General features: G+C 42.1%; 1 protein-coding gene across 1 annotated transcript in view; it reads left to right on the forward strand.

Moving 5' to 3' along the window:
* cdc42ep4b (CDC42 effector protein (Rho GTPase binding) 4b) overlaps positions 1 to 16,032 on the forward strand; it is a 37,001-nt gene extending 20,969 nt beyond the window's left edge. Inside the window, exon 2 of the mRNA XM_036571934.1 lies at positions 13,473 to 16,032. Coding sequence (XP_036427827.1) covers positions 13,726 to 14,658 — 933 coding nt within the window. The 5' untranslated portion in view covers positions 13,473 to 13,725 and the 3' untranslated portion in view covers positions 14,659 to 16,032. The remainder of the gene's footprint in view (positions 1 to 13,472) is intronic.
* Positions 16,033 to 16,532: the final 500 nt, after the last annotated feature.

Below are 16,532 nucleotides of genomic sequence, written 5' to 3' on the forward strand. Positions count from 1 at the left end.
CACTTGGCCAATTGCTTGCCCACTCGCTCGCCCATTCACTCACTCACTTACTCACTTACTCCTTCACTCATTCACTCACCCACTCACTCACAGCTACCGGGTTAAAAACACATTGTTCACTCTGCTGAAATCACCTTTCAGTGCTGGAGTGAGTACAAAGCGTCTAGGGTTGCCAAGTGTTCAGTTTGTCGTCCCGTGTGGGCGGGGCTTTCTTTATTATTGTTCTTTATTGTTTATTTGGATCCTCATTATCTTCACAAAGTGGTCGCTAGTGTTCCTGGGGTCTCCACAAGAGCAATTTCAATCAAAATACGACAAACATCATTAAAAACATCCTGTAACATAAAAAAAACAAAAACCGAACAAAAACTCAAAAATAAGTCAAATACTTAACAAATGAATCAGTAAACAGCCGTAAACAATCAGTTAAAACCAAAATAAACCAAAGACAAATTTTAAAAACTGTTTTAAAGCACCAGAAAAGACAAAATGGACCTGCATTATTGGCCTGATGAAGAGGGAATTACATGGACCGCCCTACTAAATTAGTCCAAACTGCGCTCGCATTTTTACAAAATAATTAAACAATGAAGTTTTCAGAGCTTCATATTTACACGGTTTATGTTCTGATCTATTTAAACCCATTAATCCTTCCAAAAACGTTGGTGCAAAATGTGAATAAAACAGAATGTAAGGAAGTCATTTTAACCCTAAGCAACACATTTCAGAAAATAAACCAAAGACAAATTTGAATTCAGTTAAATACAGGGTTTAAATTATTTGCACATCATTGCATTTTGTTTTTATTCACGTTTTGCACAGCGTCCTTTTTTGGGAACAGGGTTGTAAACAAAGTTATCATTTATAGGGCTTTCTATTGGGAGCCTGTCCCAAAACTAACCCCTGCATCTGCATCTGCAGTGGTGAATCTATAGCAGGGCTGAACAAAGTGGGGCCTGAAAATGTTTTTGTTTTCATGTCACCCCTGAAACACAGAGATGAAGATGATGTGTTGGTGTTAGATTCGCTGTGTGAGCAGACACACTTCTAACTCTGCACGAAAGTCAGTTTCTTCCTCTGCATCTTATCTGTCTCTTTCCATCCATCCATCCGTCCGTGGCCGTTTTCCTGCAGGCCTCCTGAGCCAGATAAACCGGTTTGCTGCAGTTGGTGGTTTTGGAGCCGCACTGAGAGAAACGGCAGTAATACAGATGTTTACTCAGTAAATCAGAAGGAATCTGCTGGAGTGATGACTTTGAGTTACTTTAGGCTCATATTCACCTCACAGACAGAACGCTTTCACTCAGTTTACTGGCATTAGCTTACCTTGAACATTAGCTTACATTAGCTGCAGGCGCTCACAGTACATGCAGAAGCTTACTATATAGGTGCACTTTGTAGTTCTACAGTTACAGACTGTAGTCCATCTGTTTCTCTGCATACTTTGTTAGCCCCCTTTTACCCTGTTCTTCAGTGGTTAGGACCCCCATGGACCCTCACAGAGCAGGTACTATTTGGGTGGTGGATCATTCTCAGCACTGCAGTAGCACTGACGTGGTGGTGGTGTGTAAGTATCTGTTGCGCTGGTCTGAGTGGATCAGACACAACAGTGCTGCTGGAGTTTTTAAACACTGTGTCCATCACTGTCCACTCTATTAGACACTCCTACCTTGTCAGTCCACCTTGTAGATGTAAAGGCAGAGACAATAACTCATCTGCTGCTGCACAGTTTGTGTCGGTCATCCTCTAGTCCTTCATCAGTGGTCACGGGACGCTGTTGGCTAGATATTTTTGGTTGGTGGACTATTCTCAGTCCAGCAGTGACACTGAGGTGTTTAAAAACTCCATCAGCACTGCTGTGTCTGATCCACTCGTACCAGCACAACACACACTAACACACCACCACCACGTCAGTGTTACTGCAGTGCTGAGAATGATCCACCACCCAAATAGTACCTGCTCTGTGAGGGTCCACGGGGGTCCTGACCACTGAAGAACAGGGTAAAAGGGGGCTAACAAAGTATGCAGAGAAACAGATGGACTACAGTCTGTAACTGTAGAACTACAAAGTGCACCTATATAGTAAGTGGAGCTGATATAATGGACAATGAGTGTAGAATCAAGGAGGTGGTCAGAATGTTATGTCTGACTGGTGTATGTGTATGTATGTGTGTGTGTATGTGTATATATATATATATATACATATATAATAAAGTAAGAAGACAGTAGTAAGAACACAGATTAGCTAGTAAGTCAGCTAATTGTTTGTTTTCACTCTATACCATCAATAAAACTTAAAATAGATAAAGTTATATAGTGCGCTTAATAAATGCTACTGTCTGTTTAGCTTGTTGTGTTTAGCTTGTTGTGTATCTGCAGTAGTGAATCTATAACAGGGCTGCCCAAAGTGGTCTGAAAATAAAAAAAAACAAAGTAATTAAAATAAAAAGTTGTTTTTAAATAATAAGTTGTATAAAAACATGTTTATCCTCTGCGCAGCTGAATGAGTAGAGGGGCTGTGGCAGGTTGTTAGTGGGTCAAAATACACTCCTTTGTAGGCTGACTTTCTGCCTGTGCATCTAACAAGAGAAAACACACTTTAAAGGTGTTGTTTTTCTTTTAAGGTTGTATTCTGAGTACTTTTAGTATCACTTTAAAAAACAGAACCCGCCCAGCTCCTTGTTTGTACGCTGATTTGTCTTTTCAGAGCTCGGCCCATCAAAAGCATTGCTTTGTAGCCCCCCAAGACAAAGAGTTTGAGCACCTTTGATCTGAACTACTGGAGTTCAGTTACAGTGAGTTGCTTGTTTGTTTGTTTGTTTGAGAGGAGCTGAAGTTCAGTCTGACTGAGCCTGAGGGAGCAAAACGACCACACCCACCTCAAACCAGCGGCCATTATGCAAATCAGGGCTGTTTTATTCTGTTGAGCCGATACAGTAATCTGTATTTTTATTTTACAGATCTGAGCTGCTGTAGACTCGTAGGTGTCTCTTACAGTCTGACACTCAGGGGTGGAGAAAGTACGGAGAAACTGTACTTGATTGATTGATTGATTCTTTTACTGCCACATGACATGTCAGTTTTGATCATCTCCACTGCATCAAGATCTAATTCAACTCTGTAGCCACTGCTGAAAAAGACCATTAGAACCATGAGGACTTCTTCTTATGGGAATTGGCTTAATTGTTCCCATTAGAGACAACTAGTTTCCTGTAGAACACCTTTAGGGACTATTGGACACCAGCAGGAACCAGCAGAACCTTTTAAATGGTTCTATGACTTCTTTCAGCAGGGATAAACAAAGCACAAAAACTTACGATATCATAATTATAAAATAAATAATATATAAAATACAACGTTCAGTAAAGTAAATTCACAGTAATTTAATCTGTGTGTTCTCACAACGGCTGGAAATATTACAGACAGACGATGATGTACATGATATATAATGATATTCGCCACTCAGAAGAGTTCAGTAACCTTACACTCTTAAAACCGATGGTTGATGGAGAATGTGTTGTATATGGTTCTGTACAGCACCCAAACAGGGTCTGCTATTGCTACAAGCTTGACATTGTAGCAATAGCATGAACGCTTTTTAATGCTATACAGAACCATATACAACACATTCTCCATCAGTCTGAAGAACCTTGTCACCATGCAAAGAACATTTTTAAGCATGCAACTTGTTCTTTGAGTGTTCGTGGTTCTGTATAGAACCCTTTTCTTCACTAAAGAACCTGTTGTTTTTTAAGAGAGTATCACAGTAGGGAAAAGCTGTTCTTAAAACAGGTTCTCTTAGTTTTATAGATCTGTAGCTCCTCCAAGAAGGAAGTGGTTGGAAAAAATGGTTCGCTGGATGAGAGGAATCTGTAATTATTCTCTTTTCTCGCTTAAGAGTGAACAGAGTATAAACAGAGTCAGCTTCACTGAGTAATAGATGGCATAAGAACACTCGATAATGGATGAATAAAATTTAACCAATAGATTTTTTTAATTCTTTCAAAAGAACAACGATTCAGCAGTTTAGCCCCGCCCATTCAGCATACAGCAGTTTAGCTCCACCCATTCAGCCTACAGCAGTTTAGCCCCACCCATTCAGTCTACAGCAGTTTAGCCCCGCCCATTCAGCATACAGCAGTTTAGCCCCACCCATTCAGCCTACAGCAGTTTAGCCCCACCCATTCAGCCTACAGCAGTTTAGCCCCGCCCATTCAGTCTACAGCAGTTTAGCCCCACCCATTCAGTCTACAGCAGTTTAGCCCTGCCCATTCAGCCTACAGCAGTTTAGCTCCACCCATTCAGCCTTCAGCGATTTAGCCCGGCCCATTCAGTCTGCAGCAGTTTAGCCCCGCCCATTCAGCCTACAGCAGTTTAGCTCCACCCATTCAGCCTACAGCAGTTTAGCTCCACCCATTCAGCCTACAGCAGTTCAGCCCCACCCATTCAGCCTTCAGCAGTTTAGCTCCACCCATTCAATCTAAAGCAGTTCAGCCCCACCCATTCAGCCTACAATGGTTTAGCCTCACCCATTCAGCCTACGGCAGTTTAGCCTCGCCCATTCAGCCTACAATGGTTTAGCCCCACCCATTCAGCCTACAGCAGTTTAGCTCCACCCATTCAGCCCATAGCGGTGTAGATCCACCCATCCAGCTTACATTATTATTATTAGCAGTAGTAGTATAATTGTGGGGTTATAATAATGTAAACTGCTGTTTTTGACACGTAAACTAATACAAATGAAAGACCCTTAATAAGTGAAAGCAAACAGACATTGATTACATTATGCAAATGCTAACTGGTGTCTACTTGCTTCCATTCATTGTTAGCCACATTAGCATGCTCGGTGGAGCGATTCACTTAAAGGGATTATGTGTGAGCGGCCCTGATCAGAGAGATGAGTCAGTGTGGAATAATCTCAGTCCTGCTGGCCTAAATCTCAGAGGATTATGTGGGAAAACGCGCTGTTACACCACAGACGTCTACAAGTCCGTCCATATTATATATATATATATATATATTTACATTTACGTTTAATTTAGCTGACAAATGTGCAAACAGTGGTAGCAGATATGAAGTTCCTGGAGAACCTGCGAGGATTCGTGATCCAAATAATAAAAGTCTTTCATGGTGTAGTTAAACAATATTGCCCCCTACACTTCCTGTAGTGTATTACAGTCTGTCAGAATGACTGCATGGATCATATGAACATTATAGAGGTTTTTTAAATGAAACAGTAGAAGCCATATCGCCCCCTACACTTCCTGTAGAGTATTACAGTCTGTCTGAATGACTGTGTGGATCATATGAACATTATAGAGGTTTTTTAAATGAAACAGTAGAAGCCATATCGCCCCCTACACTTCCTGTAGTGTATTACAGTCGGTCATAATGGCATAGATAGTTAGATAGTTATTTAAATAGTTTTATTTAATTTTTCTTTATTTATTTATTTATTTGTTTACTTATTTACTTATATATTTTACACCACTTAGGTAGGTATGTATTGTGTTTATATATTTTTTCATGTATTTTATATCAGTCTTTTAAAAAAAATGTATTTATTTATTAATTTATTTTATTTTATTTATTAATAATTTCACCGCTCTGTTATAATTGAGCTCTGTTCTCCAGTCTGGAAGCTCCTCTGTGTTACTGCAGTTCAGACTGAGATGATGTCAGGTTCTGCAGCAGCTCTCTAGGAGAACAGCTGCTGTTTACAGTCAGCGGCAGCAGCGTCTCTCCAGCAGTAGTGGTGCATTATGGGTAGTGGAGTGGCTCTGCCAACGGATCTTTTTCTTCTCATGTAGAGCATATTAGGGGTCTTTGTTTTGACCTCACAGGATCACGGCTGTGTGTCTGCGTGTCCCAGATAAGTTGATGTTAATCTTTCACGCCGGGCTGAGTTTCTCTCTCCGGCTGCTTTCCTGCTGATGATGCTGATCATATGACGCAGTTTATCAGGTGTTTTATCTTTTATCTAAAAGACACAGTGAAGCAGACAGAGATGTTTTAGTTTGGCACTGAACTGTGTCATGTCTAGTGAGTAAGAATGTTTGATGATCTACACTCTACTGACTGTTATTCAGTTCATCGAGTAATCTAACTATTCTGCCTTACTCAGTTTGTCTCTTTAAAGGGGAATTCCATAGATTTTTCCATATTCCCCCATAACTGAGTGTGTGAGATGTAAACAGAGTGATTCAGAGTGGTTTGGTGTGAAATGGTTCAGATGTCTTTACAGTGGTGGTGATAGGAACCAGGGGTCGCCATGACTACAACACAAATATAGACATTTTATTTACTATCCAAAACTACCAGTGAACCTACATGAGTCTTCTGAGTTTATATGGAATGTTGATGATGGAAAATAGTGGAAAATCTAAAATAATAAGTTTTAGTTTTTAGGGGGACTATTTTGCCTCACAGCGCCCTGCATGAATCCCTCCACCATGAATGGAGTTTAAGTTCTCAAAACTCTCATAAAACAGTGTCTCAGTCATCAGGCAGTGAATTCATAACCATTTCATGTAGTAACTTTCTGTGAGGAGCTTTTAGAGGGGGACGTCTGGTTCCTATCACCACCACTGTGAACAGTTCTGACTCGGTAGATTTATCTACAACGGAGCATTTCACACCAAACCACTCTGAACAACTCTGTTTACATCTTAACTACAACCCCCTTTCCAAAAAAGTTGGGAGCTATGCAGAATGTAAATAATAATAGAATGCAATGATTTGCAAATCATGTAAATCATATTTTTAAAGGAAAATACTACAAATACAACATATTAAATGTTGAAAGTAAGAAATTTTATTGTTTTTTGAGAAATATATGCCCATTTTGAATTTGATGCCAACAACACGTTCCAAAAAAGTTGGGACGGGGGCCTGTTTACCACTGTGTTTCATCATCTCTTCTTTTAACAGCGCTCTGTAAGTGTTTGGGAACTGAGGAGACGCTGCTGTAGTTTTAAAAATGAAATGTTTTCTCATTCTTGTTTGATAAAGGATTTCATCTGCTCATCAGTTCGGGGGTCTCATTTGTCATATTTTTCATATCATAAAGTGCCAAATGTTATCAGTGGTGACAGGTCTGGACTGCAGGCAGGTCAGTTTAGCACCCAGACTCTTTTAATACGGAGCAATGCTGTTGTAATACATGCTGAATGTGGTTTGTCAGTGTCTTGCTGAAGTAATCAAGACCTTCCCTGAAAAAGACGTTGTCTGGATGGCAGCATATGTTGCCAAATCCTATATATATATCCTTCAGCAATAATGTTGCCTTCATAGATGTGCACATCACCTATGCCATGTGCACTAATGCCCCCCTATACCATCATGAATACTGGCTTTTGAACTGTGCCCTGATAACAAGCTAAGTGGTCTTTAGCCTGGAGGACACAGTGTCCATGATTTCCAAAAAGAATTTCAAAGAATTCTGTTTGGGATTTCCTATAGTGTATTACAGTCTGTCTGAATGACTGTGTGGATCATATGAACATTATAGAGCGCTTTTTAAATGAAACAGTAGAAGCCATATCGCCCCCTGCACAATACATAGTGTATTACAGTCTGTCAGAATGACCGTGAGCCATCATATACCACCTCGTTTCCTGTTTGTTTTTTTATCGTTTTAGCTGTAACCCTGTTTTAACAATAATCTGGCCCTGGCACTGAAACAGTGGCCTGTGATTGGTTGGTTTGCATATAAGTTAAACGGCCCATTCTTGTCGAAGTAGGCATTTCTTGGCCACCGTAACAAAACCCACCAGACTGTCTGATGATGAGCAGAGAACTGGCTTGTGAGATGAGGTTTTGTCAGACTCTGAGTGATGTTGGATCTGAGCTCTAATAAAGCCTCGGCTGTAAGAGTGGAGACTGGGCCTGTCTGGTTTTAGTGTCTTTATGAGTATTTTCCATTTTCTGGCCTGGAATCTTTTCTGCTGCCTGATAAATCCATTTCAGACTGCACTTCATCTGTTCCAGCACACTGGCTTTAACTGAGGAGTCAGTTTCTGATTCTTCATTTTTAAAATAGAATAAAATAGAACAGCCTGTAGGGCTGTACGATATGGACATGCATTGTTCGATAAAGCTGTTGGATATCACTATGACAGTATGAGAAGTGATAAATTATTATTAAAATAGAGCGCCTCTGACTGGATGCGACACAACTACAGACCTTTTTGGATGTGAAAAAAAATCTAATCTAACTAACCTCTCTTTTAAGCAAACAGCAAAATACAAAATTTTAAAAATAAAAAATTAGATACTAACAGCTGCTTGCGTCAGAACTGAGAGCACGTTTTTTGTGCACTGAAAGAAACAGTCAGCATCACCTCAACAGCTTTTTTCTATAAAGGCTAAACAAACCAGTAAATATATATATTTATTTTTATATAGGCACACAAGAATTAATACGTTTTTATTTATTTTTGCTTAGTTATCAAATATGTCTGTTGTCAGTAGCCATTGCTGCCTTGCACACTTAAACACAATGCTGAGAACAATCCTAATGTGTGTGTGTGTGTGTTTTAACAGGCATGTAGTTCAGAGCATCTGAGCTGCTGTGTGTGTGTTTTGTTTGGCTGTATAGTCTGATGGTTAAGTCACTTGTCTCCTTTGTGAGAGAGCAGGATTTAATCCCATCTCAGTGAAGAAGCTCTCATTGGGCTTCTAACAGTTTGGGTCGGTTATGTAATGAAGTCTCTCTGGCGCTGTGTTTATAAGTTAATTAGCTCTGTTTTGTCATTGCATCTCTAACAATTTGTTTTTTGCGTAAACTTGTATTGCCACAATTGTAAACATATAATATATAATGCTCTGTTCAGTGTACAAGGACGTTGGAATTTGGTGTACAACACCTTGAGTTTGATAATAAAAGAATAGTTTGGGGAGGGGTTGAAGGGTGAATTTCAACATGCTAAAAGGCTAATGTTGCTAATAAGTGAAGGAAGCTTATACTAGCATGGTGCTAAAACTCCATCCCTAAATCAAAGTGTGTGGAGTTGTTCAGTAATCTTTAAGACTTTATGTGGTTTCTGATACTGTATTACACACTGTAAACTATACGTATGGACTAAAAAAACAGTAGCATAGCTAAACACAGTAGCAGCTTCTTGAAGCCTGAATTTTGTCTGAACTTTTATATTTACATTTACGTCATTTGGCAGACACTCAGAGCGACTTACAATGTAAGCATTTTTACACAAATAGGCGAAGGTAGTGTTAGGAGTCTTGCCCAAGGACTATTGGTATAGTGTAGAGTGCTTACTCAGGTGGGGGGATTGAACCCCAGTGTACAGCGTAGAGGCCAGCGGTGTTACCCACTACACTTTTGTCTGTTATTATCAACTACACAAGTACAGGGAAATGTGGAAGGATGTCACTATGCAACACTTTACAGCATATTGTGTTGTATTGAATTGCATTGTTGAATCACGAATAGCATGTTAGCTTAAGGCTAGTGTGTTAGCTTGGGTCTAATATATTGGGATGTAGCTATAGAATTAGATCAGGACACTATAAAGCACAACTTTTGTTGCAAATTTTGGAGTTTTGTGATGTTAAAGTGCTCAAATAAACTGAAATGGAAAGTAACATATTAAGCCCCATTTTTAGCCCCTCCTTATTTTTGCTGTATTGAAAAATGTATCAAATTGAGACACCACCATATGGTATCAAATCGAATAATTAATTTTGTGAATCATTTCACCCCTGGAGGGCGGCACAGTGGCGCAGTGGGTAGCGCTGTCGCCTCACAGCAAGAATGGCCTGGGTTTGATTCCTGGCCGGGTGACCAGCGTCATTTCTGTGTGGAGTTTGCCTGTTCTCCCCGTGTCTGCGTGGGTTTCCTCCGGGTACTCCGGTTTCCTCCCACAGTCCAAAAACATGCAGTCAGGCTGATTGGATATGCTGAATTGCCCCTAGGTGTGAGTGTGTGACTGTGTATGTCTGTCTGCCCTGCGATGGACTGGCGACCTGTCCAGGGTGTATCCTGCCTTCCGCCCAATGACAGCTGGGATAGGCTCCAGCACCCCACCGAGACCCAGAAGGATAAGCGGTTTAGATGATGTATGTATGTATGTATGTATGTATGTATTTCACCCCTGGAAATGTGAAAATTTGCTTTATGATTTGAGTGTAAATACATATGAATGAGTTCACTGTCGCTGAAGTTTAGCATTTTTTCCTGTGTTTAATTCATGTTGAGCTCTGATAGCATGGTTATAACAACCACTCAAGCCTGGCACCGACTTCACCTCTCTCTCTCTCTCTATCTCAGACACTCTGGCTGGAGTTGATGTGAAGTTATTTAACAATAGAGCCCCTCCAGTCGTTTATGGTTGAGTTCTCCAGAGCGACAGTGAGTCCTCTGAGCAGAACGTCCATCCGATCGTCCGTCAGAGCTCCGTTTGTTCCTCTCTGGCCGGTTTGAATGGGCCTTTTGTTGTGGAGATGTAAATGTTTGTGCGTGACGTGGCTGTTCAGTATTGTTCATTCATATTGAGCTGTGAGAGCCGTAACAGGTCCTGATTAAACCCCTCAGATAAAGAACAGGGCTGAGTTCCATACACAGAGAACCTACACAGTGGAACGTTATAACACGTCAGCACCTGCTCAGGACCTTCGTTCTCTTTACAGCCTTACTTTCCTTCTTTCTTTCTTTCTTTCTTTCTTGCCTTTGTTTTTTCTCTTTGTCTTTTTCTAACTTCTTTTCTTCTTGCGTTCTTCTGGTTTTTCCTTCATTCTGGCTTTTTCTTTTAGCTTTCTAGCCTCTTTCGTTGTGTCTGTCTTTCTTTCTGTGTGATCTCTGTGTCTTTATATAGGACCTATAAACTCTGATGTCAGTCCTGAGATCAGCTTTGTAATGGAACAGTCGGACTGTTGAGCTGCACAATACTGTTCGTTAATAATGTAGGCTACGATATGCAAATCAGCCGTCCAGCCATCCAGTTTTATTGTGTTGTGTACATGATTGAGAGAGGTGGGGAGGACAGAGAGGAGGGAAGCTGGAAGACCTTCCGTGTTTTAGGCAAATGAGGTGGAAAAAAGAGAGTCTGTGTTGGAGCAGGAGTGGGCAAATACACAAACTGCCCTGAATAGGGGCAGAAAGAGGAGCAGGAGGGGTGTATTGATGGATGGGAGGGGCATATGGAGAATGGGAGGGGTAAATGTAGGGGTAGGAGGAGCATATCGTCACTGTCCAAAAAAAGGTTTTTAGTTTTCTGCATAACTTGAGCTCAGCAGGCAGCTTTTACATTGTGTGAAAATTTCATGATGATCAATAGAAGTGCTCCAAAATGTATTTAAATAAAAACTACGACGATATGGAGATCTAGGAGGACCACAAGGAGGAGTGGGAGGGGCATATGGAGGAGTAGCAGGGCCATATAGAGGAGTAGGAGTGGTATATGGAGGGATGAGAAGAGCATTAGGCGATGTAGGAGGAGCATAAGGAAAGATAGGAAGATCATATAAATGGATACGAGGGGCATATGGAGGAGTAGGAGGGGTATATGATGGGGTGGAGGGGCATATAGAGGAGCAGGAGGTGTATATAGAGGGATTTTAGAGCATTAGGCAATACAGGAGGGGCCTATGGAGGAGTGGGAGGGGCATAAGGAGATATAGGAGGAATATATGGTGGGGGAGGGGCATATGGAGGAGTAGGAGGGGCATATAGAGGAGTAGGAGTGGTATATGGAGGGGTTGGAGGGGCATATAGAGGAGCAAGAGTGGAATATGGAGGGATGAGAAGAGCATTAGGCGATATAGGAGGAGCATATAAAGGAGTAGGAGGAGCATAAGGAGAGATAGGAGGATCATATAAAGGGATACGAGGGGCATATGGAGGAGTAGGAGGGGTATATGACGGGGTTGGAGGGGCATATAGAGCAGGAGGGGTATATAGAGGGATAAGAAGAGCATTAAGCGACATAGGAGGAGCATATAGAGGAGTAGGAGGAGCATAAGGAGAAATAGGATGGTCATTTGGAGGGGTGTGAGGGACGTACGGGGGTGACAGGGACATATGGAGAGATAGGAGGACCATATAAAGGGATACGAAGGGCATATGGAGGAGTAGGAGGAGCATAAGGAGAAATGGGACAGGCATTTGCAGGGGTGTGGGTGTGTATGGGGGGTGACAGGGACATATGAAGGGATAGGACGGGCATATGGAGAGGTGCAAGGGACGAGGGAGGGTGGCAGGGGCATAAGGAGGGAAAAAAGGGGCAAATGGATCTATAGGAGGGGTACACAGTGGGGTAGGGGGGGGCATATGGCGGGGTATGAGGCTGTAAGTTAAGCTGATGGAGCTGGTGAATAAAGCACGGCTGCAGATGGAGAATCCAGGCTGCAGAAACGTTGCTGGCAGCGATGGATAGAATCCTGTGACCTTCGGTTATGTAACTGCTAGGTGTGTGTGTGTGTGTATGTGTGTGAGAGAGAGAGAGAGAGAGTGAGAGAGAGAGAGATTTGAAAGAGTGGATTCATGGCTGCAATCACTAGGTTTAGTCTACAATACTGATTAATGAATCAGAAAAAATAAGAATGTCTTTGGAAAAGCATTTAATCTGACGTGTCCCGTCTCCTTCATCCAACTGCAGCTGAAAACAATCGAAAAAGGACCCAGGAGAACTGGAGTGGAGGGAAAGAGCCTCTCTCTCTCTCTCTCTCTCTCTCTCTCTCTCTCTCTCTCTGTTATGTAACAGGTTCTACTGCTGGAGTTTTTTCTCTCTAATTACAGCCTCTTGTGCTCTTTGCTCTGATTTTTTTTTTCCTCCTAAAAGTCCTGGCAGAGAAAGTTTCCACAGTGGATTTGTGGCTGGAGCTGCCGGCCGTCGGGGTTTTGGAATAATTTTAGCCTGTGACTCCTCTGGATCACACGTCCCGCATTCCACAGCAATTAATGGGAGCTGATGCAATTTAATTGAACGCAGATGATTCAAACGCTCCTCTTTTATTCGCCTTCTCCAGCTCAGAGTGCAACAGATGTCTTTTAATGAATTAATAAACATTTTTCATTTTGCCAGTTCATAATAGGACTAACACCATGCCGTGCAACAGCTGTGAAGCTGATGCAGAAAAATGCCTATAAACGTGAAGTTATGTTTGTTCATAAGGCGCATTTAAGAATGACTAATCCTGATCAAACTTCTTTAAAACAGATGGAACTTAAAACAGGAGAAATAAAAGAATGAGCCATTCGCTGAAATAAGAACACAAACATTTTCACAAAAATGTGAATTTAGATCAAGTATGATTTGAAAAACACCAGCTGTCCTGTACAATATGTGAAGATTGTACCAAAATTGCTTAATAAAATCTCATAGTATTTATTTATGTTAAAATTTAAGACTTTTTTCTCCTGTTTACCATTTTAGAAATTTGAGGAAATGTTACACGCATGAAAATACCCAAGTGCACAAACTAATGTGCTGCTCTCTTTTCCTGTTTCTCTGAAGGTTCTTCTGTGGACACCGTCATTCAGACGTGGATTATTATGGATTTGAGGCTCGGACCTTTGGACAGTTTTGTTTCCTGACCTCTTTTCCCGGGAAAGCCAGTGTACTGAAAGGACTGACCCTCTTATTGGGCAGAGAGGAAAAAGCAACATCCTCTTGGGTTGAGTGGAAAACCTCCTGGAATACCAGTGCCCTAAACGGACTGACCCTTCGCCCGTTTGTTTGGATTGTATTTGTGTGGATTGTTGTCACCATGCCGATTCTGAAGCAGCTCGTGTCCGGCTCGTCTCAGTCCAAGCGACGCTCCCGGGCCGATCTGACGGCCGAGATGATCAGCGCTCCGCTGGGCGATTTCCGCCACACCATGCACGTGGGCCGTGGAGGCGATGCCTTCGGGGACACTTCCTTCCTGAGCAGCCGGTCTGGAGAACCACCTCGGGATTCGCAACCCCAGCAGAACTCACCCAAGCAGGGCCTGCTGTCCCGCACCTTCAGGAGCAGCAAGCGCTCGCAGTCCGTCAACCGCACGGACAAGAACGAAAACACCAAAACGCCACCCTCTAGTGGCTCACCAGGTTACGTGAAGACGGCCATCTCTCTTCCGTACCTTAACAATGAGGATACAAACCAGGCCAGTAGAGGAGGAGGACCCAACCTGCCCAAGAGTGTCTCTTCCAGCCCAGTCAAGAACATTACAGAAGTTGACCAAAAGCCGGCCAGTTTTGCAGCCAGAAGCGACCCGGAGCTGGACGAGCACAACTTCGGCGTGCTGACTGACTTGCCCGTGTCTTTGTCGCCCCCTTGCGGTGGCGGGATGAAGCACGCCGAGTCCATCCTTTCATTCCACGTGGACCTGGGTCCCTCCATGCTTGGAGACATTCTCGGTGTCATGGACAAGAAGGTGTGGGATGAAGCTGACTTTGGCTATGAGGAAGATCACAGCTTGCCCACATCCCGTCCAATCAGAGAGCCCGAGGAGGAGAAGGAGGCGGCGTCTCCAGTGCATCTTCCCATGCTTCAAGGCCGAAACGAACAGCAGCACCTGGACAGTTGCTCCATGTCCAGCTCGGGATCCGTGGATGAAAAACCCAACAACCACAATACGGACAGCGGCAAGAACAGAGCCACGGACGACAGGGATTTCACCTACATGGATGAGGATGACGATGACGAGATCAGAGTCTGAAGACACGTGGAAGGAATGAGGAGAATTTCGGAATGTGATTTTTGATGGTTGTACATGGGAAAACAGCATAAACTGGACAAGAGACTTGGGGGCCACCTCAGACTGGACAGGCTTTTGACTGTGGAAGGTTGGAGGGCGGAAGGGTTCCTGTGTTACAGGAATAGTTTGGTGAAAAATTAAATTTACACAACATTTTTCTCCCTAACCCCAAGTGCACTCAGTCAGCCAAGACATGTTGGTGTCTGAGGTGTGCTTCTTTGGTTTTAGCGCTGGAGCTACAAGGCTAATGTCGCTAACAGGTAATGGAACATGCCAATTAGATGATCTAAATGATCTAAATAAACTTGCTTATGTGGTTTCCGGTATTCTGTGTCTATAAAAATAAAAACGTTTCGGTTCGTGGCTAAAGCTGCTTTAAGTCACTATGTAGTTTTGTCAGTATTTCCAGATAAAAAACTAATGAAGGAAACTTCAGACACCAAACATGTCTTGGCTGGTCGACTTCATTTGCGGTCAGAAGGGGGGAATAAGTGGGGGATTATTGCCAAACTATTACTTCAAGGAGAGACCATGTGGAGGAACTAACACTACAGATCTCAGCACTACAGTTCTTCACTCTAGAACCTGTTTCAGTAATGCTGACTGTTCATTACAGGTCTGTTTAATGATTGAGAGTCTGTTTTAAATGTGTGTAGAGACCGCAGAGTGCAGTAACTGAGCTGAGATGTTCAGGAGACACAAAGTGCTGGATGAAAACTTTCCACATGCAAACACTCATGACCTCCCACGACCTCCGTCTGACCACGTTAACAGCTCCTCGGCCTCTTCGCTCCGTCTGCCGACCGTCTTCCCACCGCTGCCTTAAATCGGGAGCTTCCTGTGTTTGACAGTCTGTCTCAGAGCTTTACAGTTTTCACACTAAACTGAAACCATCAGCTTTTTGCACAGCCGTGTCAGAGAGAGTTCTCACACTTATCTAGAACCGTTCTTATCCCCCTTCTGCTCCTATACGAGTGTGTAAAAATGACCTCTCAGAAAGAGAAATCATTTAAAAACTAGTTAATATCTCTAATATTTCTCATTTTGAGATGCACTCTTAGGAAAGAGGGTTCTGTGCAGCACCAAAAACCTAAAAAGCTTTAGCAGAACCCCTTTTAGTGCTATATACACTCTTTAAAAAAAAAAGATGGTTCCTCAAGGGTTCTGTAGTAAAGAAAATGATTCTATGTAGAACCAAAACCACTCATTTGCATGCATAAATGCTTCTTTCCATGGCTTTATAGAACTTTGTTGAAAATGGTTCTGTATAGCACCAAAAAGGGTTCTTTTGTTATGATGTCAAGCATGTAACAACAGAAGAACCCTTTTTGGTGCTATATAGAACCATATACACTCATTGCAAACATAGAACCATATATAACTTACCAAAAAGGGTTCTGCTCTTCCACACTGTAATAATAGCAGAACGCTTTTTGGTGCTATATAGAACAATATACAACATATTCTCCATCAATCTAAAGAACCATTTTTCTATGTAGAGAACCTTTTGAGCATGCAAAGGGTACTGTGAGTGTTCATGGTTCTATATAGAACCATTGCCTTTACTTAAGAACCCTTGTGTCTTTTTTAAGAGCCCTTTTTCAAAAGAACTTCTTTAAAGAAAGAACCATATATAACAAGTTTTTCATCGTGCCAAGTAATATTTATACATGCAGATGGTTCTTTAAGTGTTCATGGTTCTATATGTATAAAACCACTGCCTTTACTAAAGAACCCTTGAAGAACCACTGTTTGTTAAGGATGTATAACAGCGCTGTGCAATTGTTCGACCCATTTCTACACATTTTATGTAGAGAAATGATCTCATTCCTTTG

This window comes from Colossoma macropomum, unplaced genomic scaffold (genome assembly GCF_904425465.1).
Source record: "Colossoma macropomum unplaced genomic scaffold, Colossoma_macropomum, whole genome shotgun sequence".
In the NCBI taxonomy this organism is placed as follows: Eukaryota; Metazoa; Chordata; class Actinopteri; order Characiformes; family Serrasalmidae; genus Colossoma; species Colossoma macropomum.